General features: G+C 46.8%; 1 protein-coding gene across 7 annotated transcripts in view; it reads left to right on the top strand.

Annotated features, from left to right (window-relative positions):
- Positions 1-24,725, top strand: part of dbn1 (drebrin 1) — a 43,083-nt gene that overhangs the window by 11,236 nt on the left and 7,122 nt on the right. For 5 of the 7 annotated variants that reach the window (XM_019867402.1, XM_019867491.1, XM_019867150.1 and 2 more), the window contains 5 exons: positions 22,303-22,358; positions 22,441-22,553; positions 22,649-22,723; positions 24,061-24,204; positions 24,642-24,722. In XM_019867402.1, the coding sequence (XP_019722961.1) occupies positions 22,303-22,358; positions 22,441-22,553; positions 22,649-22,723; positions 24,061-24,204; positions 24,642-24,722 (469 nt within the window). The remainder of the gene's footprint in view (positions 1-22,302; positions 22,359-22,440; positions 22,554-22,648; positions 22,724-24,060; positions 24,205-24,641; positions 24,723-24,725) is intronic. The other 2 variants (XM_019867228.1, XM_019867057.1) reach the window with 1 other exon arrangement.

Genomic DNA, 24,725 nt, shown 5'->3' with positions numbered 1-24,725 from the left:
CCCCCCCCCCCCCCCACCCCCGGATGAACCCGCGTAACCTCGCGAGACTGAAACGTCGACAGAGGCAGGGGAAGACATGAAGTGATTGATTTGGTGTGTCGGGTGGCCCCGAAACAGAATGTGGAGTTGTTCTTCAAGAGAAGCGGCTACAGAGAGCCTCTTTTATGAAAATGAGATTCACAGACACTGACGGCCGAGAATGTGGGAGGGGACGATTTTTGGATTCGTCTTTGGGGAGCGGTGGGGCCGCTGATGTCCAAAAGGGAAAATGCTTGACTTTATGGTGTCGTTTTAAAATTTGGTTTCTGCGTCAGCACTCGGGGGGGGGGGGCTGCAAGGCTCAGGCTTGGTTGGAAAATGTGGCAACCCCCCCCCCCCTCCCAGAAGCATTTCTACCTAGTAAATTATTAATCTGCGTCATTGTATGACCTCGCCACATGCCGCATCTTGATTTTATCGAAGGCGTGCTCCGCGCTGCGCATCACGACAATCGGACGTCATTTGTTCCTCTTGCCGATTCAAGTCGGCCGAGGCCCATTTTGGTCACTCACTAACGTTGTGAGTTTTATAAGTTGTCGAGTGTTCCAGTCATTAAAAAAAAACTAAAAAACAAAGACAATGAAGGCGGTGACAAATTATTGAAAGATTTTCAGACGTCTTTAAAAGATCGTACCGGGCGTATCCTTGGCGTCAGTGAATGTTAAAACATTTACGGACTTACCCGCTGGTCAGCCGAATTTATTTTTTGTGATCCAAGTCAGCAAAGGTCCGATTCTCAAATGTTTTATTTTAAGCGATGATCCTGTCGTGCGGTGCGGGCTGTGTGCAGAGCGAGCGTTCCACCCATGTCCGCTCAGAACACCGGTCGGGCCGAGCAACCGTCAACCCGTTGGATATTTACGATGGAAACTCCTTGCGTGAGGACTCGACAAGGAACGAAAGCGGAGCTGAACATACTTTTCTAATTGGATTCTTCGTTCATAAAAAGGGTCTTATCAGATTCCGACACTGCATTCCATCGACGTGCGGTCGCTCGGGAACAAATCGACGGCTCGGATGCTAGCAAGCGGCGGCTGTGACTCGTGAGCGAACTTTCTTTATTTTTGCAGCTGCAAGTAAAAGAATCGCCGTAAAATATGATCCTGGATTTTGCCCAAACGTAACACGGGACGACCGACCGGTTTCCGCCTGGCGCGACAACAGAAACCGACCGACCTGCAACCTCTTGATCCGAGCGCGGCGCTCGATGTGTTATTTTTTTTCCCTGCTGTAGCGCTTCGGTTGACGTACAAGCGGGGGAGTTGTTCAATCGCTGCGGCTACGCTCGCTGCTTTTTACTGCCGTCTGAAAGGACACTCATCCATCGTGCGCTTCCGTGTGCCATCTTTCCTTTGTGCATCGTTCTCACTCGCTCTGTCCTTTGATTTGCTCGTCCATATTTCTCTCTCCCTTCCTCCCTGCCCCCTCCACGTGTGCTAATACTGTTAAAATGTCTGTCGGTGATTACATTCCGGCGCGCGGATCAGAGCCGCAGAGTTAATTCGCTGTGATGGACAGACGGCGAAATCCTCTGCGTATTCTTTTGGGAATCATTTATTTATTTTTTTTTTGGTCTTCTTGTCAGGGTGTCGCGTTCCCATTCAGTCTATTTTTCAGACAGTTTTTGGCTCACGCTGCCAGCCACGAAGTACTTGACAAAAGCACATTTTTGGGACATTTTCACCAGATGTGATTTCTTATTGTTGCAGTTGAAATGCTATTTTTGGGCAATTTTTGATATTTACACTTTAGATTTTTATAACGGTATGGTTTAGACTTTGAATTAAAAAAAAAAAGTCTTCTTGAATTATTCTAAAGCAACAGTATTTTTACTTGATTACAATTTGTGGCTACTTTACCTTCCTCTGGAGAGAATCCAACCATCACCAGGAAAGGGATTATATTCCAATTTGGCCGATTCGTCGGCATGCGTGTACCCTGCCGAAACGAAACTAGCAGCTTCCTGTCTCAACTTGTGTCCTGGCAGGCGCAGGCGAGCGATGCCCTCCACACAAGCGAGCCCTGTGAGGCTTTCCTTCAGCTGGATTTTTTAATTCTGGCGCTCATGTCAGTGTCATGTCTTCCCCCCCCCCCCGTCTATTTCCCTCCATCAATCCCATCAGCCCCCCGGCAGGCGAGTTGGCACCAAAGCAGCTGAGCGCAGCTTGACTCCTCCAACTTGGACTGTTGTCCGTTAGGAGCCACTCGGCGAGCTGCGCCGACGTCAAAACACAATACGAGGAGACAATCTGTCTGATTTTAAACCCCCGCAGTGGCTCCACAAACAAGCTCAATCAGCACGCCCACGTCTTTAGGCTGCCGTACAAAACCGGTTGAAGTGCACTGTCAAACTTAACGTAATGCCTTTCAAAAAAAAAAAAAAGTCGATTTAGCTTAATGCTAACAAACTTTGCAAAATGCTATAGACGGATAGCATCGAGAGTAGCGGTGTTGTAACAGTTCAAGCAATGGATAGATTTAAGAATATCACTCTAGTCACAGGCATATATTCTTTATCCTCTGTGGAAAATGACTAGTATTACTACTCTTACGTGTTATACTGCCCCCTTCTGGCCAAGTCGCAGACACCAGAAGGAGCCACACATGCACAAACTGTTTGATGCGTCATACCAGATTTGATTTTAGATGACTCCAAGCTATACAGTATTTTACATTTTTTAATTTGATCTTTCTATATCACAAATTGCTTTTAATCAAAGTTTAAAAAAATACACGCGGCCACGACTCGGTGTAAATTTGGATTCACAACCCAGGCTAAAAACTTGGCTGCTCCCCTCACATACAAAGATCTTAGAAAAGTCAAAATGTGCAATATCACATCGACATACTTTCTTGACTCCAATTACTACTTTCCTATTAGCCAGGACTTTGGTGCCACATTGTGGCATCTTCGGGTTATTCCAGAAGAGCACCAAATAAATGCAAACGTGAAATTGTGAAGAGGCTCATGGGATTTTTCCAGGCCAATTAACAGTCTCAGCATGTTGTGAGCGTAAGGGGGGTGGGGGGGTTATGTTCACCATGTGGGGCACATCCCACAGTGAATCCGCACCATTTAGCCCGCGATGCCTGCCGGAGAGGAAACGCGCCTCTGATTTGTTTGCGCGTTCATCCAGCTGATCCCCGCCTCTCTCTCGCGGGCTTGTGGCGCTTTTGGTCTTGATTGAGATGAAGCAGCCGCAGCGGATGCTGTTTCCATGACTGTACAATCTTGCAAATTAGCGTAAGGAATTGGAATTCATGATGTTGTTAAAATTGCAAAATTAGAGCAGGTCCTGTTGAAATAATTTCAGCTTCTTCACAGAGACATTTGAATAAAATTGTTGAATTGGCTCTTTTTTAGTTTTTTTATTTTTTTATTTACAAGAAAGAAATGAACAAATTCATGAAATTACTTTAAAGAAGGCTTATAGTAAAACCATATCATAAAATATTTATTGTATCATTTTGAAAAATACTTCAGGCAAAAAATAAAAAAATGCCGATGGAGGGGGTAGTAAAAAGTGTGCTGATTTAGTTCTGACATTTTTTGTTAGCAGTGGAAACGCAATAAATAAATTTGACTTAGATTTCATCGTAACATCTCCAATAAATGACATATCCAATTATATCGAATCAAGAAAATGCATCTTTTTTTTTTCATTTCATTTATAAATAATTGATGAGTGGATTTTATGGAGGGGCTAACGAAATGACCGCAGAAATAGGCCCGTGGGATTGTTTATTATATAGCCCGTATAAAATAACAAAGCCATAGTTCGGTCTCGCTCCATTCTCCACCAGCGTACGAAAAAAGCCCACCGAAGGGCTCCGAAACGTACGTCGCTTCCGCTCCCGAAACGTTCAAATCCTTCAACACGGCAACACGATCAAAATGCACTCAAGTCAGAAGTATTCGGTGGCTTCGGATTTTTCTGATCACATCCTTTTGAAAGAAACGGACCTTCACCTTGTTACCCAATTTCCCGCTCTCCAAACACAACCACAATCGAATAAAAATGTCCTAAAAAAACAAAAACGTCTGCGCGCCAAGCAAGACCCGAGCAGCAGTAGTCGCTAATCGCGTTTCCGCCGTTGTTATTTCAAGCCTGCAGGACGCAAACTCTCGGAGGAACGAAGAAGCGAGACAGAGAGGGGGGAAGTGAAACGAGTAAACGCTGTTCAGGTCTCAGGTGGACATGAATCAAAGAAATAAATAAATCACACCCAAGTAAGAAGGGATAAAATGGATTTGTGGCCAGTGTGTACAATTCCACACGCACCTGTGTGTTTGATGTACGGCTTGCATTGTCAGGAGCCTTTGAAGGCTTTGAATGTCCCTCGGTGCTTTCAGCTGCAGGCGTGTGGACCTTAAGACATCCTTTTTATTTTTTTTTAGCGCCGCTGTAATGCTAGCTGTCTCCCCTCCCGCCAGCGTTTTCGCAAACGGATCTTCCCCACATCCAGATGGGACGCCAATAACGTCAAGGCAGCTGTGGCCTTTGCGTTTGATGTGAAGATAATTGCTCGGGGGAGCCGCCGATCGATTGGCCCAAATGAAAATGACTCATTATCGGGTTACTTTATGTGAGCGTAGCGCCAAAAGAAATGTCATTTATGTCTGCAGTCAGCCACGCCGCCCCTCCCTGTCCGCGTCGCACGCCGTCTCCATTCGTCTGGCATTGAACTGGGATTTGGATGGCACGCGTGTGTCTGCGAAGCAAAGGATTTGGGTAAACATGTTCGGCCCCAGCGGGGGTGAAAGCTCGTGGCCCCGAGCCCTCCCCAAAGGCCTCGAGACGCACCAACCAGGCTCCCCGTCACTCCTCATGTAGTCTCTGCCGGAGTTGTCAGAAAGCCCAAAATTTTTATGTCGGTTCACGAGGGTCGAGACAAAATCGCGCCAGGTGTAAATCTGCGACATACAGTTGAGAGACCGCGCAATTTAAAAAAAAAAAAAAAAAAAAAAATGGAGTCATAGTTTGTACACGCTTTAAAAAATGGGAGCAAAAGGCACATTTTGAAGTGTTCTTTAGCGCCCCCCTCTCTCTCTCTGGGAGACTTTGGTATTACATCACTGAGTGAATGTTTCAGTGAATTATTAAAAAATCTTTTCTAGGTTTAGTTTTTGAAGTTGTTTTTCTTGAACTGTAATAATAACCTTGAACAGCACACAACAATGCTCACCGGGCAAATATTCTCACTGCCTAAATTAGAAGACGGGATACCGAGAGCCGAAGGATGGATGTGTTCCGAACTCTCCCATTAGGCCTCAGACATGAGCACGGAACCGAATGATCCCGATCATAACCCCGTGGCAGAACAAGGCGACGGCCGCGAAGACGGATGCTCGAGTTGCTTCATTTCATGTTTTACGGTCAGTTGTGCAGCTTGAGACCAAAGGCGCCCGAGCGGAAAGAACCGACGGTGCTGTATGTTTGGAAAATTGCTATTTTGGGTTCGGGTTTTTAATCATAGCAAGCGAAAGATCAGCAGTCCTGCAGCGCAACCTCCTGCCGTCCTTGGATCGTCTTTGGCTGACTCAGAACACGTAGTCGTCCTACTCGTAGGCCAAAAAAACGTCGTCGCATAGTAGAAGGCAGTCGTGAGACATAGTCGGTCTACAAGTGTTTTGAATTAGCTGTTTGAGCATTTAGGAGCTATCCTGGATATCCATTTTAAGGTCCAGTTACGAGTACGCACGTTATCTTTGGAAGTGGAGCAACGGTGGCGTCATAATAGGACGACGACATGCTACCAGTCAGCACAACGTGTGCGCTTATTTGACAGCCGCGTGCTACGAGTGACATGTCGCGAGCATTGGCCAAGAAGGAGGATTGTGATTATAATTCTAACCCTGAACTCTTTTTTTTTTTCCTGATTGTTGGCCTCTCGGGGATCTCTTGTAGTTCCGAGTACAAACGCGCTAGTCCCATGATTTTTGCTCAAACGCTTCAGTAGCGTGGAGGTCGCAAGCGGCGCCGGAGCGCCAAATGATGGACCGACTCGAGCCAAACGAGAGATAGCAGCTTGGCTTGCAAGCCGTTTGCTGAGTTCAGCACTCTGCCGCTTTGCAGCCGAGTGTGCTGTGCGCTCGTTTCAAGAGGAGGGAGAGGGCCCAAAGGGGCATTGTGGGTAGTTTCCACGCAGGTTCCACTCCCTCTGCCCGGATACAAGCTGTGCTACGTGTTCCTCTCTGTATCTGTCCATCGACAGATCCAAATGCTCCTTTATTGTTGTATTTTTTTTTCTTTAAATCACATTGCGAGTTTTAGTACAGCTCGAAGAGAATGTAAGGAGGACGGGTTTAGGTCTAGGTTCAGACTAAAACTGTACCACGCCGATTCCATTTCCTCAGAATGAAGATGAGGGTTAATGACGTGTCTCTGGAGACGTCTTTTGCCCCGAGGCTCCCCGCAGTCGGCGCTTTGCTTTTCTCCGCCCGTTTGCTTCCAACGGTCGTCGGCGGATGCCGGGATGCCTCGCGGCTATTTGAGCACGATGGCGGCCCAATGTACACAACAGCTTCGTTCCCGACCGGAAAGTGGCAAGACGTGAGAACGCCCCCGCCTCGCCTTCAATATTTCATTTCCCATCAATCTTTGATTTCATTTCCCTGTCGAAATAATCGGCTCTCTCTGAGAGGAATGACAAAATGCATTCGCTCATCGTGACCTAAGAAGAAAGCGTAGAGAGAAACTGGCAATGTTGTTTTTTTTTTTTTTTCCTCTCGCGCTTGACACGTCCTCCTCGGACCATCTGGGCACCGACGGGGTCCAACTGCTACTGTCGCTCTCCGCCGTATGCCTGACGCATCAGGCTGCTGCCAGACATAAGCTGAGCTCGATGCTGCAAGACCGATTTGCTTTTTTGCCTCTATTTCTTGTGGGGGGGGGGGGGCTGGATTAGGCTTCACAGATCAAAACAATTGTTGGGTTTGACTCCTTGGATCGCAATTCTTTCCCGTCTCCAAAAAATGTTGGATGATGCTTCTGTGTTTGTGGGAACAGTTTGGGGAAATGGTGCTGCGCAGGGCAGAAAAGCCCAAAGCGAAAACATTAATGGAAGCACATCGACGATTGTCAACCGTCATTGAGTTGGCGTCTGCGGAACGAGCGCCAACCGCAAGGGGAGAACGGCACGGCCGGCTCGTCATTCGCTCCGGCTGCCGCCTGAGTCCCAACCGAGTTTGTAGCCGAAGACGGACGCGGGCATCATGCTGAGTTGGAGAAACGGCGCAAAACCGGGCGGATTAAATCAATGTCAGATCTGTTTCATTCTCAAAAGACATTGATTCAATTGTCTCTCGAAATAGAAACCGTTCGCCGCTGCTCCTCTTGAGTGGTTTAAGTGCACTGATCTCTCTTTGTTAACCCACAATCTGCCCCCACCCCCACCCCTCTGCCCTTATCACTGAAAGAGATTAGGTTTTTTATTTATTTATTTTTGGTGGCGACGGGGTGACAGAGTTTTATGTGCGATGCAGAATAAGGCCGTTATGTAAAGCACAAAGCTTACGCCGCAGTCCCAAGTCACCTCGCACGCGCAGATCCCACGACTGGGTGACAACGGTCTCCCAATTGGAGCCTTCTGGCCTTTGACCTTTGGAAACAGCATCGCAACAAAAAAAAAACCTTTTGAAATGATAAGACGGGCGGCACGGTGGACACGTTGTTCATTTTGCCTCACGGGTCTGAGCTTCAGGGCGCACACATCTCAGCTCTCTTTGTGTTCTTTGCGTCCTCGCGTGGGGGTTTTCCCAGGTACTCCGACTCCCTCCCACTTCCCAAAACGTGCATGTTAGGTTCAGTGAAGACTTATTTGTCCAAAGGTGTGAAACTTGAAGACTTGAAACGTGTCCCCATAGGTGTGAATATTGATTTATCGTGACGTGCCCTTTGGCGACCAATCCAGGGTGTATCCCATTTCCTTTGCCAAAAGTCACCTGGGATAGGCTCCAGCTCACCCACGACCCGAATGAGGACAGGCGGTATCAGCTGGATCGATGAGACCATCGGTGGCCATTTAATACCACCAGAACCTTTCCGGCAAAATTGATCTCGAGAGCATCGATGTCATCATTGTCACGTGACTTCGTCGTCCGTCCCATTATGAATTCTGGTGTGGGTTTCAGGAGAAGGGATTGACAAAACATTTGATAGCCCAAAACTCCGACTAGAACGCTGTCGTGAAGATTATCATTCCGTCCCACAAGAACAAAAAAAAAAAACAAAAAACTTGATAGGGGAATGGTTCTCTCTGCAACTGAAAACGGCTGCTGCTTGACAGGAATATTCCGGTCGCTGGATTGTGGATGTAAATAATAAAGAAGGCGAAACAGCGGTATCTGTCACTTTGCATGAGAGGCTATAAATATCCACGGCGGGCCCTGCCGGAATCATCCACTTGTAACCGAGCAAAGTTGAAACAGAAGATGTTGATGGTTGATGCTCATTGTGCTGTTTGACTCAATGCGGGGGATGTATGAACAGTATTTTTATTCCTACTGAAAACCCCCGCTTCTTTTTGCGGGATGTGACCCACTCGCTAAAAGCGACAGACCCATTTTTCTCCTTTTATGATCCGAGGCCGCACGAGTTGGGCCGATTTGAACCCGTGCGTTGACTCACCTTTCAAATTGCCGGCGGCGTGTCCAGACGAGCGGGTAAACGGAGCCACGCCGGCACACTCCGAGTCTTATTTCTGCTCAGCACCCGCGCGCAGCCGCCGGAGAGCGCCACGATCGCGGTCTTGACGACGGAGTCACAATTGAGAACGGAAATTCGCCGCGCCAAATCATGCGAGCGTCAGTTGTCCAGCTGTCGCTTGTTGACTTAAGCCGGCGGGTGCACGCGAACGGTCATTTGGGGTGGGATTTTGCAAAACGCACAATTATCGGATGACTCTGAAAAAGATTATCCTCCGCGATTATCCTGTGGTGTGGGGCGCGTAAGAGTCATTTTCTTTTCCTCCCTGATCTGATTAGAAAACAGTCCCGGGGGTCGACAACCGCGAATGTAAACCTGTCCGCGACGATCGTAAATGTAAACCCGTCCAGTATTTACAACGGTAACCCCTTACGTGAGTGTCGCCAACGCCCAGTTGGGCCGAATCGCGGAATTTGTCATTTTGATGTCAAGTGGAACGATAGCCTGCTGAAACTCGCTGCCTGACACAAACAGAAAAGCAATCGTCGTTACCAGATAAGCTAATCATTAGCCTAGCTTATTCTATTTCTTCTTCTTCTACGATGTCTATTCTTTCTTCTTTGTATTTTCTGTCAGTCTGGAGGTTTCCTCTCACAGGTCAGTCTTGGTACAAGGACACACTTCCGGTTGAAAAGAATTGTTTGGGAATTTTAAAATTCTGATGTGTGTGTAGCAGCTTTCGATTGACAGATTTTTGAGTTCCCACATTTAAAAGGATGAAGGAGACGCCACCGATTGTCATTGTGAACGGACGCAACATCTGTTTATCTGCCTTTACCGCTGCCTCATCACTGCTCGTACTTTTTTTTTTTTTTTTGTTTCCAGTCACACAAAGTCAACAGCATGTTTTATTCATGCTGCTGCTGGGGCTCTTCAGTTGATTTGTGTTCAAGGACACAACGCCGCCCTGCCAGCCCTTTTAACGTGGCTCCATCCGCCGTCCTCGGCGCTTGATCCCGTTATGGTTGCCGTTTTTTTTTGCCGCAGGGATTTGTCGCGATTGGCGTGTTCGAGAACGTTGATTGATTGTGAATTGACAAACACTGGTGGTTTTGTTGGTTTTGGAAAAGACAGTTTAAGTGAATTATTTACAGAGGATGTCAAAGTTTTGCTTATCTGTACTAAGTTGACTGAGCAATTGTCTGGCTTCAAAGGTACAGTCACCCCCGTTTCAGAGCGGGGGGGGGCGGGTTAAGTTCCAGAAATAAAAAAAACAGAAAAAAAAACATGAAGTGTAACACCTGATGCCCCTCCGGTCTGCCCTGTCATGTCGAAAGCAATTGTCACTCTCAAAAGTATTTTAGTCATTGTTTTCGAACGATTTCATGTCACCTGTTTTGCCTTCGCTGGCTTCTGCGTGGAAACGTCTAGCGCTACCGCTGTCCGCCCTTTTGTGTCAAAAACGATTGACATTGTCGGGCATTCCAGACTGGGACTTTCAAACAGATTTTTGGCATGTTTTAGCAAATTGCAATGATGACTGAATGATTCAGTCGCCCTCTTTCTGATTAGGCCCCATTGTCCCAAATCTGGTTTTTGTCTTCTTCGTACAGATTGGTTGTCCAGTTCCGTTCACGGGGGATGGGTGTGCAACGGGCACATACCATTCATATTTTAAAAAAAAACCCAACAAAACATGCTGAACTCTTGATCCCAACCTATTGCGCCACTAGCACACCTCAGGAGAGATCTTCCAGATCTGTCTTTCGCTGCTCGTCGCTGCATAAATCCTACCCCTGCGTTCATCTCTGAGTGGTACGACACGATCGGTGCTCCCAAGATGTAGGCCGACAGCAGCCCTGAGCGGGGGGTGGGGGCTCCTCTGTATGCTGCCGCCAGTCATGTACACGTGTGCATCCAATGCTTACATTTGGGAAGCTGGCATGCTGAATGACTGCTGGGGTGGATGACACAAGCAAAAACCATGACAATGCACTCAATTTTTTTAATTTTTTTTTACATTTGTTGTACTTCGGACTCGCATTGCCCGTCTGTCTACAAATCAGCCCAAACGTGAAAAGTCTTCACATGAGCAGACGTTGGCATGTGAGCCATGAATTCAGTCGTTGCGGCTGGCTTTTGGATCCTGCGCTAACACTTCGGCCGTATCAACACACTTTTATCTTATTAAAGGAAACTAAAGTGAGTTTCCACCACAAATTTTTATAAAGCCCATGATGTGAAACACATTAAATATGTTGTGTAGCACAAGCTGTCCCAGATGCTTTTGCACACATCAACCCCCAACCGCTTCAGTTGAGGTCACGTCGACATTCAAGGATGTACTTTGTCGCCTTTTAAAACGGTTTTAATGTTTGTTGCCATGCCTTGATTTCCATGCCGTGTTTGACTTCAAGTGTCGTCAGAAGGTAATGTGGGGGGGGGGGGGCTGTTTTTGGATTGACAACACCTGGAAGGTGTAACTGTGTTTGTGATTGACTAAAACTAGCGTGCGCAAGCGAGTGTGTCTGTTTATGATTGACAAGTTGCGGGCCGTTGTCGGTCTTTTGACTGAACTGTAGCTAGAGGAGTGGTGGTTGTTTTTTGGATTGACAGTCGAGCACGAGTCAGCTTATGATTGACAGTCTGGTCATTTGTGTTTGTGTCGTGTCTGACTTCTAGTAGGTAAAAGGAGGAGTGTCTGTCTTTTTATTGACAGTCGCTAAAGGGGTGTGTCTGTATTTTTGATTGTTAAATGTCCATAACGTCCTCTTGGACAAATATTCGCATGCGCTAAATGATTTGGAGAACGGCTCTGCGCGACTCAAAACGGGGCGGTGTTTTGTCACAGCACGGACGAGGTGTCGCAAACGTCGATGGATGCCAGCAGTTGTCCTGGCTGTCAACAATCGCGACAGAAAAACAAACAGGATCTCCCCGCAGGGACAAACACCATGTTGGGGGACCTCATGTGGCGTCCTGGCGTGGAGCTCTGCCAACCTCCTTTGCTGAGAATATACAAAGAGTCGAACATGCTTATTTTGCTATTAGGCTGCAATTGATCTAACTGGAGGTCATTTCACGATGACGTCACGTCCATCCACTTGGCCAAAAGCCAAACGATGACTTCAGGTTGGCAATAAGCCCGCTCGCAGTCCCCCGATGGCGCCGCGATTCAACATTTCCGTGTCATTTAACCAAAGTAGAGTGGATTGAGAAAACTGGATGAAGGCTGTCGGGCTAACGTTAGCTAGCAAGCTAGCAAGCACAACAGATTGTTGTCCCCATTTCACTTTAGGGTGAACAGAAATACTCGTAGTAGGAGCCCGGCATCTAAGAGCTACCGCCCACTCCCAATACGCAACCGTCCCGCAGACGCGATCGCAGCCGGGCCGACGTTTTTGTCTGGCGGCGCTCCAGCCCCCCCCAAAAAACACGCCGACACACTTTCTGCTTTTCTTGGTCACCGACTCTGCAGTCTAATCTACCGGAGACCGTCCCACCGAGGGAAACTAACTCAGGCTTTCCTTAACCGTCAGTGCGGATAAATGTTTCTCGCAAAGTGCCCCGCAGCTCACCTGAAATCCAAGCCGAGATTTCCCAGACCCGCCGTGTGTTTACCGACGCGGAAGAACCCGCTAAGATCTTCTTGTAAGAATGATCCGACGGGAGCCTTGAAAGCAGCTGGCGCTCAGTCTGCCCGCTTTGGCGTCTTGTGTCTTCTTCGTATGGCGGCTCCGAGCTGTGAACGGACCACCGGGCTGTTAATGAGGAACAGCAAGACACTGAACGTGCTGGATCATGACGATGGATGAACAAAATCTTGGCTACGGTCGGTCGAAAATCGAGCGAATCGCGTCGGGTTAAGAGAGTTTGAAACGTGATCCACGGTTCCTGTCAACTGAGCGACAGTGGCCGGACGTGCGTGTCGGTGTTTGATTGACAGTAGCTGCAAGGCCGTTCTGATTGTTCAGCGGTGTGTCTGTTTTAAGATCCACGGTTCCTGTCAACTGAGCGACAGTGGCCAGACGTGCGTGTCGGTGTTTGATTGACAGCAGCTGCAAGGCCGTTCTGATTGTTCCGCCAGCGTCTCGTCGACGTATACTGTAGTCGCTCCAGGGGTGTGTCTGTTTTTAAGTGACAGTAGCTAGAGAGGGTTGGTCAGTTAGTTTATTGGTCGTCGCTCGAGGGCCATGTCTGTTTTTCGAAAGCTGCTATTGGCTGCTTTTTGTCAGCGAGTAGCTCGAGAGGGCGTGTCTTATATTTTGATTGACGGTCACTCATTGTGCGGCGACTCAAGGTTACCTTATCATGTGCTCGTCCACGATTGACAGTAGCTAAAAATGATGTCTGTGTTTGACTTACAGTAAGCGGAGTGGGCGTGTCGGCGTGTGATTGACAGCTCAAGCGGCACCCTGTTGTCTGTCCTTGATTAAGCCGACCCCTCGCACGCTGTCTGGTGCGAACAGTAGCAAAAAGACTCCAGAGGATTCGTAACGACGGACATGTGGACCTTCTCTCCGGATTTTTATTTTTTTCTTGCATTTCACATGCATACAAAAAATGTCCTTTGAGATGAAGCGGTGTAATGTTGTTTTCCACGCTGGATGAATAAGCAGACGAAAAAGCTGATTTTAGGCAGATAGCGTAATCTCTCAGGGCATCCTCCCACTTGGAAGGCTTCTCTCTCTATCTCCCTCCCCCCCCCCCCCTTCCTGAAGCGTCCCCTCACATTTTTTCCTTCTTTTTTTGGGGAGTGGAACTCATTTCCTTTTAGAAGCTCTGCCAGAGCTGCCGAATGATCACTGAAAAGCGTAACGACGCTTCTTGGCCGCCACATAAAGTAGCACCATCCAAAATCCTATTAAAATGGATAAAATGGTTTCGTTCCATTTTTTGGCGTGGCACGGCCGTTCCGTTTTGTTCGTTCCTTCTCATGTATGCGGTAGTGAACAAAATATCTCATTATTTGAGATAAACGCATCGATGGCAGGGGAGGGGACTTTTGCATTCCTTCGCTGCGAGAAGTTGAGACAAATCCACCATTTTACAGATACGGAGGGGAAAACGGATCACTCATTTCAAAGCACAACGGTGACGTGTCAGTGTGCGAAGCAATTCAAATTCTTAAGGTCATCAATGAAAATGCAGTTTGTTGTGTCCAAGACGAGCCATCCGTCCGTTTTTGATATTTTTTTTTCAACCTTAGTTGTGAGCATTTTGCTCTCTATGAAGTCAACTAACGAGTCTCCCTTTTTCCTCTCTTCCATGTCTCCCCTCTGTCGTCTGATCTCGCCAGGTAAGAAAATGCTTTTTAATTTCAAGCTCACACACAAACAAGCACAAGTGCGACCTCCATTTTGGTACCACGCTATAATACCGGCCGCATATTTTTAATTCTTTTATTTTTACTTTTATGTCCCACATTAGGGCTTCGGAAACCCTCTCGTGGTGCCGAAGTGTAGCCCTATTCAAAGCTATCAAAGGCGGTTCTCGGTCAGGAGCCGTGCGAGTGTCGATACGGGGGGGCCGCCATTTAACGGTCCAGCGCATAGCCCTGCTGGGAACACTGGAAGTAGACGCCTCTAATGACAAATCGATGCGACGGGGGACATGGGGCTTGCAAAGGGCGCGACAAAGTGCAAGCCGACCCAGACCATAAACTTGATCACAGCGATAAAAAAAAACAAAAACGAAATCACTCGGCTATAGTCACAATCAATTAATTATTGGCGATCTGTGACATTATCTTCAATGGCATATTTCATCGACGTGAGATATAAGAAGCGCCTCCCTCAAATAGACGCCTCGCCATTTCCCATCCAGAAAACAAAATGGCGTCGCAACTGAAATGACTTTGGTTCATTTTTCACAAATGGCCATTTAAAGAGTGAACTGCTCAGCCTGCGTGAGATTTATTTAAAGTATTGTTTTAGCAACTGTAGATAATCTTTTGTTTTTTGTTTTGTTTTTAATGACGCCGTCTTTCGCGAGGATTAGCATTCCAGTCGGCAGCCATTTGCAGACCAAAAAAAAAAAAGATTAAACAGTGTTGACCTGCTCACATAGCATTTGTTCCTTTTCGAGGGAAACACGTGAAAATGACATCGGCTGACCACGTTTTAATCAACGTGCAACCGATTTACACTCCACAGTGTTGTGTGTCCACTGTCCAGCGCCGTCCTTTCCGATTTGTAAAATTTTCCCCGCTCATGGCCCAAGTTCAGTTTATTACAAACAAGCGATGCGGACGTCTGAATGTTTTTGTTATTCAGGCAGCAGAAGCGAGCGCTCAAGTGGAGCCATAAACAGAGACCTTAGCAGCTCCGTATTGACTGGACAGATCAATAACCCGAGAGGAGGAAGGGGGAGCAGGCCCGTGAAGGCACAGACCAGCAAAAAAGGAATGACTTTGCTAGATCGGATAACGACACAGTCAAAAAGGCTTCAAGGGGGCGTATCATTGCAAAGCAGTTCCGAAGTTGTCTTAATCACATACGGCGGCCATTTTTATTTCTTTATCTATTTGTGAAAATACAGCAAATACGATTTAGAATCAAAGCACTGTCAGCCTATTTTTTAGGGGCGTACGTTGCAGGCTCGCGACACAAATTAAATTTGTCATCTGGAGGTAATGTTGTATTTGCATACAGGTTAGCAAAAAAAAATGTCCATTAATTGCAGCGGCTGACCCACTTTTTGGCACTGGTACTGTAACGAGTCCTCCGGCGTTTACATAAAAAGCGGATGCCGGGTCATTTGCAGTGGTGACTCAGACACTCCGGGGGGGAGCCAAAGAACATCAACATCATGCTCTTGACGGTTCCGCGAGGTGGGAGACGACACTGGGAAAACATTTCCGCTGTCCGCTCTGACGCGTGATTTTGAAAGATGCGGAAAGTTTGGCCCGCAAGAGCTCATTGTATTGTGCTTGGGAAAAAAAAAATAGAACGCCGTCGACGTCAAGTGGTGGTAGGAGGAGGCGGTTTGGTAATTGGGCAGTGGGTGGCTCAGGCAGCACGGCGCTTCCGTTCTCTTGCCGCCGTTAATTACTGCTCTCGGCCACCAATCGGGTCACTGAAGACGGCAACCTGGCAGGCTCAGTAAGATTCGTCTCTTCGCTGCCGTCTCTCCCGAGTCAAGGGCGCGTTTTTCAGACACGCTCATCCTGCCGAAAATGTGCTTGCTTGCTTAATTTCAAGCTTGACTGCTGGGCAGGCTCTCAAGAGACCACAAGTCGTTTCGATGGGGCCATCCGCTAATAACTGAAACCCAAAAAGGTGCCAGATTGACCATTGGTGCCACAAGTAGGCGGCAAAGCCCTTTTTTTCCATCAGATAAAGCCATTGTTTCACTAAATGAAGCTGCTTGACTCACTTCATCATAATTCCTTGGCCCCACGATGACCCCAAAGCAATATTTTTTGTCTGCGGAAGGCCAAATTCATTCCGTCTCTCGCACATACGGTACATTCCTACTTGCCACCACTCTCCACTCGTCATCTTACCCATTTTGCATCAGTGTACGGCGGATGTCCCCTTGTTCACAGTGAATATAGGGGGCCAGTGGGGGGTGAAGCTGAAAAAAGTAGAATTGGTGAAGCAAGAGTGGCGAGCAGGCGCGAGGGACGATGAAAAAAAAAGGCCCCGCTGGCCCGCTGCCTACGTCGGCTCGGCCTATCAGACGCAATGGCATCTCACAAAAGCCACTCTGTGTGAGTTCTTGTTTTGTTTTTTAAGAGCAGCCCCACCGTGTGACACAGACGTCTCTGTCGGAGGCGACCTGACGCCCGCTGCTTCTCAATGAAAACTCCTCGGCCCACACATAAGCCTGCTTCGCGCTGGGTTGTTTCAGCACCAGAAACGTTTTTACGTCTTTCCGACGTGTCTTCGGCTGCCTTTCATTGGGGGAACTGGTCACAGAGCCGCCACTGTCTGAGGGTTGATCGTCGAAGGAATAGGGAGACTTCTTGAAAATAGGAAGCGCCATCAGAAAAGATGGTTTCAATTTCTATCTTTTGCCGCGGTTAGGAATGCCAGTGTGCCCGTGGATCTTTCAAAAATCTTACTTTTGAGGCATTGCCTCGTTCTATTTGTTTACACTTCAAAAACTGATTTGTGAAACGTCTCAAAAAAAAAAACCAAAAAACGCATTGAGCTATCGCCGCAAAACATCGGGTCCCAGTCAAACAGTCCCATCACCCCAGTCCAAACATTCTCGGCTCGCTCGCGCTTGTTTACACTCGCTCGCATGGCAACGGCCCAACAATTGTGCTGGATGCCGAGTGCTGGTCAGCGCTCGGACGCCATTGACGCAGCCAGGAGAGGGGAGGACTCACAGGAAGTCCATTATGAGCTCAGCGTGATACAAAGGGAGGCTGTGAACGCTGATCGGGCCTCCTCCATCCACAGTCACGCCAGCTATGACCTAGCGGCGTCACATGAAAACGTGATTTTCCTATATCGTTTAATGCGGGATGTCGTGAGCCCGCGCCGACATTCGCAGATTAATTCTTTTTTCACAGTACAGGCGAATCCAGATTTAGTTGCCAGGTGAGTGTAGTACCACGTTGTGCCACAACATACCCGGCAGCACTGAGCTCGACTGGATGTGCATGAAGCAGTCCGTGGCCCATTTTGGGTAATATTAAAAAAAATAAAAAATAAAATGACCATGGTTGTTTTGTACAGAAAGTCATTTGCGTAACAGAAATGAAAGGGAGAAGAGTGAGTTTTTAGCAAAGAACGAGCATACATGAAATATAGCCACATGGCATTCATGCTAACAGCATGTTGAGACTAAGCACATTACAGGGTTTCGACAGAAAATTTATTTTAGAAATAAATAAACGGTTGAGATTTTTGTCGAGACACAAAAAAAAAAAAAGGCCAATGTGTGTTTACATTTACGATTGTCGACATACTCAAGCAGATGGGGAAAGAAAATGTGAACATTTTTACTTCGCAGTGTTCCCATTTTTGTTGCCAGCACTTGAGACGTTATCATGTGTGTGCTCCACTAGTTGACACATTCCACATCTCGGGATAATCAATTGCCATAATCTGTTTGTTCTCAAATTCGCCCCGATAATCGGTATGCGTGTACCCCCCTGCCCCCCCACACACACGCTTTAATTAAAAAGGTCACTGAAAAACAAAGCAGAAAAGTAATTACCGCAAGTCGGAGAAGTAGCAAATCCACACCGCTGCTGAAAAGAGACCCAAGTGTCTGCTAGCAACCGGAGGAATTGGAGGGCATTTGAAGTATTTCTGGAATGATGGACTTGCTCTCTGACTTGTCCCCGGGGCACTCGAGTGCTTTTCAGCTCGCTGTTGTGATTGCATTGGATTACGGAGCGCAAGCGACGACTCTCTCGAGAGAGATGGACTCACACCACCAGCCTGGACCCGCCGTCCCCCCCGAGAGACCCATTCGGCTATGCGGCTAACAGAACATCCAGCATGTCAATCAAATCCAGCTGAAGAAATCGGCCACGTCAACATGTGGACAATCAAGATTCTTTTTCCCGTCCATAAGCCACAATCCAACCAAACTCAGACGGCGAAAAAAAGCATTTAGTTCAGTGATTCTTTTGTACACCACTAGAGGGAGCACCACGCTGAAATGGCAAATTGGGACACCAGAATTTTAAAACAAGTCCACAAAAAGTCTTCCATTTTGCTTTTCTCGAAGCCGAAGCTCTCCTGAAAAGAGAATTGAAACACTGTTTTTCTATGTCCTTTTGATGATATAACTTAACCTCCCAAGTTCTGCTTTACGTGTGCAGGTTTCATTTCACTTTTTCGTACGCTCGAGATGGTTCACGTGGCCGTTGCGCCAGCGCTCTCTCAGTTTCAACTTCCATTTGGTTTGCTCACAAGCTGGAAGTCCGAGTTTGGCGCTTTGAGCTTCGTCCTTCCTGACAATCTGAGATCATCAGTGTCTCTGCAACCGAAATGTTGCTGATCCAGACAATCAAGCGCCAGTCAGCCGCCCCCCCCCCCCTTTTTTTTTTTTTTTTTTTTTTTTTTGGTAATGGCAACAACGCTCAACAACAATGAAACCAGAAAACATCGATGGAAAAAATCTTGCTCAATTTGCTGCCTCAGCTGCTGCAGCCGGCGGTTTGGCGGGGATCCGCGCTACAGATTCCCATCTGCTCGTTTCATTTGTAGCCCCGCGAACATCTGCAAAGAGAAGTGATGTCGTCAGAGGGAGAAGCTGAAGAAACGTCAGCGGTGCAGAAAAGCACCCCATTGGTTTTTTATGGCGTTTACTCATTCCTACGATCAGGCGAGGCAAAAAAAAAACCCTTAATATCTTCCATTTTTTTTCGTATTCAGTGCATTTTTTGAGTACGATTCTTCACGTCCGCTTACCTTCATGCAAATGAAAAAAGAAGAAAAAAAACAATGTAGACCGCCATAGACGTGCTAACGAAGAGCATCTGTCGTCACAATGTCAAAACCTTAAGCATCGACAGACGCAGACGGAAAATAAGGCATGAGGCACCGGCATATATTCTTTATCCTCCCTTTCATTGTTGTTGCCGCATGTTTTTATGAATTAGTTTTCTGACAACTTTTACTCCCGACATTTTAAAAATAGAAACCGATACTTGTTTGGTTTTTTTTGGTTTTTTTTTAATGGCTCATCACTTTTTCCTCCTGCTGTGGATGATGGCGTGGTGTAAAAAAAAAAGTAATGACTCCTTAAGTGTAATTCCGAGTTTGTAATCTTTAAGAAAATGACTTACAAAAAACCAAAAAACTTTTACAATATGACTAATAGTTGACTACTAATTCCGAGTTTGTAATCTTTAAGAAAATGACTTAAAAAAAAAAAGTTTTACAATATGACTAATAGTTGACTAGAGTGTGAGGACCAATCCAGTGGCCCTTGCCTTGTCTTACTCATGCTCGCCTCCCTCCCATGAATTCCCCGTCCCTCACGTCTGTGTGTTCACTCCATTGCTTGTGCATGAAGTCACCGCTATGGTTTCTCCCGCAATAAATAACAAAATTCTCTCGCCGCTTTTCTCTTACTTGGCACTTTTCCGCCTGTTTGAGCATAACTCTGTAACCAGCTTTCGCCGTAAAAGGAAACATTTTGATGCTTTTTTTTTTCTTTTCCAAAATAGTTCCCAGCATTTTATAACAATTTAATGATGTGCTTTTGTCAAAATGCTCCCAAGGATCAAGAAATATAGTTAACTTCTAGTACACAGTGTTTTTTAGGGTTTTTTTTTTGTTTGTTTTTTTTTTTTGCAACCTTTTAGTGTTTGTCCACTAAGGAGTCTGGCTTTTGTTACCATGGTGACTGTGGGCGGAGCCTGAGCTGTACGACCGCTGAGGCTTCGTGGCTCTTTCTCGTCAGGTTGCCAGCAGACCGCATCACTCTAGCCAGTACGTTTTGCGCTATAAGTCTTTTCGTTTGGCACTCGGTGTCGAGCAGTGGATTGGCTCTTGTCATCTTGCCGGCAAGTGTATGCATAGCAGTTGACTGCAGCCCCCCAGCGAGTGCCTGATAATCAGCTGGATCTCACTGCCAGTAAGTTTGAATCCCTTCCGGCTGGAATTTTTCAGTCTCAGTTGCTTGGCGGGCGCCGTCTGGTCATCTCGCCAGCAAGTGTATGCATAACAATGTGCTGGATCTCGCCGGCGAGTGTGTAATTGAATGTGCATCCCAGTTGACGTTTACCCGTCTTGCCCCTCTGCACCGCTGCCATCATCTTGCAGCAACCTGTCTTTCCCCTCTGCACTGCTGCCATCATCTCGCCAGCAAGTGTGCGCCACAAGCCTGCCCGTTTGCTTCTATGGCGTGGGAGAAAAATAAAAATACAACAAAAGCATGGCCATCCATCACATATGAATTCATTAATTTCGACTTGAAACTCTTCCTCAAAATCTCCGTGGACCGAGTCCACTTTGAAGAGGTTGTCACGGCAACTGAAGCAATTCTTTCCCCCCCTCGAAAACTCCCTTTCAACAGCCTTTTATCTTGATTGAACCATAATTAGATCATATCGCGTTAAGGCATTCTTAAAATGCTTTGCTCATTCCGTTTGGATCAAGCTGAGCTCTTCTAATCAGAGATTCATCATAACCGCGCTGCGGTTTTCTCATTCTCACCAAATAGTGAGTTTACGGTTGGTGAGCAAAAGTATCTATCTCATTCGGCTCGCAGGAGACTCCAGCGTGGTACACCGTGGAACTTTCGGCAGCTCATCATGCACACCTTACAGCCTTGTAGCTTTTCTCAAACTTTTACATGGGGGAGGGGGGTTGGGGGGTTGTTTTTGTTTTGTTTTTTTTTTGCCCTTTGGTAAAATGCATTCCCTGTATGATTTAAGTCTGGGTTTTGCGGTTTCATCCAGTTAAAAACCTTGCACACCTTCCCCCTGATTTGGATTCACTGTTCCAATACTTTTGAAGTAAGCCCACTCAAATCAGTCAAAAGATCTCTACCGCCCTCTGGTGGCATTTTGCTGATGTCTCCTCCATGCTAGTCGACCACAAAATAAAATCAATTGTCAAAACAAATCTACCAAGTATATTATCTTTCATTGATATGAATGCAGATCTTCCACTTTGGCCATTTTTTTTAAAAATTCTGACACAACTTAGACTAGAAATCTAAAAAAAGAAAAACTCCATAAGGTCGCGTATGTTTCACGAGCAGCCTCTTTTGTAACTATGAACGCGTTTTGCTTTCCCATCATCCTCCTCCGATCTTTATTTAACACCACCGCTAGCCTGCGGTCACAAACTGCTGTTGCCTCCATAATGATGACGGGTGGCTGGGGGATGCGCACGGTTGCCATGGAGACACTCCCAAGTGGCCTGTCTTTTTTTTTTTTTTTTGCTGCGCTGCTAATAGGAAATAAAGAGATTGAGGTGCTTGGATATAACTAGAAATGGACGGCGATGTCGTGAATCGAGTAGAATTGCAGGAGCTCATGATGAATCTTGAGTTTGTCTTTTGCAATCACTTCTCACCACTTTACTCCTCGCCACTTATTCTTGTTATTCGGCTGATAATTTTTTTTTTTTTTTTTTTTTTTTTTGGTTAAATTTTTTTTTTTTTTTTTTTTTTTTTTTGCCTTCATCAGACCTCTGTTGAAATCTGCCCATTACCATGATTCAACACTCCCATCTTTTTTCTCAACGTTTCTGGGTCACGGGGGCTGCGTATGAATAATAAACAGCTGTCTGCTTTTTGCAGAGAATTATTTATAAGGCGCCCTTTCAATATTAACCTGCGTCTCATCTCACCCCTCTTTTGTTTTTTTTATTTTTTTATTAATTTTTTTGTTTGTTTTTTTTTTTTTTTTGCTGTCTCATCCATAAATCCGTCGCCCTCCAGAAAATATGGCATTCCCTCCTCACTTAAGACGGCCACAACGGACATAAAGAGCCCGCACACAAACTACAATGAAATCTACAATGACAAATAAAACAAAATGCATGCCTGCTTTTGTCCATCTTGAAAAGAAAAAAAAAAAAACTCAACGTAATGAATTTCCGATACTCTTTGCTGACAACTTCGCCGGATGAATAAGTGTTAAATGGCTTGAACGGAGCGCTAATGTTGTCTGTGGCGTCCTTGTTTCCAGGGCCTTGTACACATACGAAGATGATAGCAACGACTTGACGCTGGCATCATCAGGAGGTCCTTTCGCATTTATCCGCTGCACCCGTTTTCCAATGAATATCTCGCGGTATTGACGGGTTTTTCCTCCTATGCGCCGCAGGCGGCGGCCTGGCAGAAATCACGCTGACTTTCGACAACGCCAGGGTGATGTACGGCTTCTGCAGCCTGAAGGAGCCCAACGCCGCCCTGCCGCGATACATCCTCATCAACTGGGTAAAGTTACATTCCGAAACATGGAGGCTATGCCCCAATTTTCAGCTCCATTGTTATTTGCTTTTCTAACCTTACTTCTCCTCTCGCGCTGCCAGGTGGGAGACGACGTCCCCGACGCCAGGAAATGCGCCTGCGCCAGCCATGTGGCCACCATCGCAGACTTCTTCCAGGTAATCCTCGTCAAGCCCCGATGATATATTTCGACCCGTGCGAGCACCAACGCCGGTTTGTGGCATCAGCGCGAAATTTGGCGGCCATGTTTAGCGTAACGGGATGCACGAGGAAGTCTCAAATTGAGCAAGAAGTGGTCCATTTTGCTTTGAAGCAGCTGGGCAAATTCCACAGCTTGTGTGAGGGAACGCTCCCAAATGAGAACCCCAATTTGAAGAAGGTATTCTCGACAGATGCTTTTTTTTGTTTAATGCCTATGGTATCTCACGTGGACGGAGCATGTCAAATTTTGGTGATAAAAGCTCACCTGAGCCGGCAACTGTGATGTCATTTTCAGTCGACAAAATGGCCGCCTCCTGAGATGAACAAAAAACAGGTGGCTTTTACTGCTTAACTCATATACCACATCCGCATTATTAATCAGAATGCCGTCTTAAAGACTAGTGGGGCTGCAAAAAACATATTTTTGTCAATGAAAAATTGGGGTGGACTTCCCCTTTGAAGTTGAAAAATTGAAAGTCGGATTTATATACAACACAGAATCCATCCATCCACTCTCCAATCCGCTTTATCCTCGCAAGAGGTGCCGAAGCCTATCCCAGCCGTCTTCGGGCAGTAGGCGGGGGACACCCTGAACCGGTTGCCGGCCAATCGCAGGGCACACAGAGACGAACAACCATCCGCGCTCACACTCACTCCTAGGAACAATTTAGAGTGTTCAGTCAGCCTGCCATGCATGTCTTTTGGAATGTGGGAGGAAACCGGAGTACCCGGAGAAAACCCACGCAGGCTTAGGGAGAACATGCAAACTCGGCACAAGAAGGCCGGAGCCGGGATCGAACCCACGACCTCTGCGCTGTGAGGTCAACGCGCTAACCACTGGATCACGGGGCCGCCCACAACAGAATATTTGATTTTATTCATTCGCTTGCATATCTGTCTTGGTACGTAATTACTAAAAAGGTGCCCATCTTTCGGAATGATATATATATTTTTTTTTTTTCCGGAAGCAAGCAGGTTAAAAGCTGTGTGGGATGATCAAAGAGGCGCGTGTGTGTGTATGACACCGCGCATGACTAATACCGTCACTCTTTTAAGTAATCTCTGTGCGATCCTCCTCACCATCACCGTGTTGTATCCGCGTGCGCGTCTGAAATAGTCCACCTGGCAGACGGCCTATTTTTAGCATTTGCGGAGTAGATAAAAGGAAAAAGAGATTAAAGCGGCAGCGACTTGTTTATGAAGAGCCGGTTCTCGAAAGGGTTGCGCCGCGCCGCGCCGCTTAAGTTCCCAGCAAAAGTACTAAAAGTGATTTTCCCGCCGTCCTTTTTGTCAGGGTGTAGCGGTCATCATCAACGCCAGCAGTCTGGACGACGTGGATCCGTCTGCCATCGGACAGCGACTCACAAACGGCACGACCGTGGCGGCAAGTCCCGTCCTGAGCCGCCTGAAAACCCGAGAGGAGGAGCACGGAGACGTGGTATCGGAAGGGGAACCGTTACGTTTACGCAGCAGTGACGAACACGATACGAATCGCCACAAGTAGTACAGCATGATATGAAACCAGCCAGGACCCGATTTGACTCCGGCGGCCATAACAAAACAATGCGCCGTTATTTACGCCAAAATCTGTTCACACCCGCTAAACGCAAATCGGCACGTTTCCGTCCCGCTGCGAAACAAATCCCAAGACGATTGACGACAATGATGCTGTGACAGGATTGAGTCCAATTATGATCCAATTGAATGAAATTAGGATACGACTGACGACAATTCTGATATTATGTTTGTGACAATGCAGTCTGATGATGATGCCGTTGCCTCCAGTCACGATATCACACAATACTGATGTGCGTATTTTAACTCAAAGTTAACCCTTCCTCACCTTTTGTTTCTCTTGTTTCCGCTCCCCGGGAGAAGGGTACGGTATACCAAAAGACCAACGCAGAGGTGGAGATGAAGAAAATCAATCGAGAAGAATTCTGGGAGCAGGCCAAGGTT

The sequence above is a fragment of the Hippocampus comes genome, unplaced genomic scaffold (assembly GCF_001891065.2).
Source record: "Hippocampus comes isolate QL1 unplaced genomic scaffold, H_comes_QL1_v1.1 scaffold197, whole genome shotgun sequence".
Classification (NCBI taxonomy): Eukaryota; Metazoa; Chordata; class Actinopteri; order Syngnathiformes; family Syngnathidae; genus Hippocampus; species Hippocampus comes.
The sequence above is the reverse complement of the archived record's forward strand: the minus strand, read 5'-3'. Positions and strand labels throughout refer to the sequence as shown.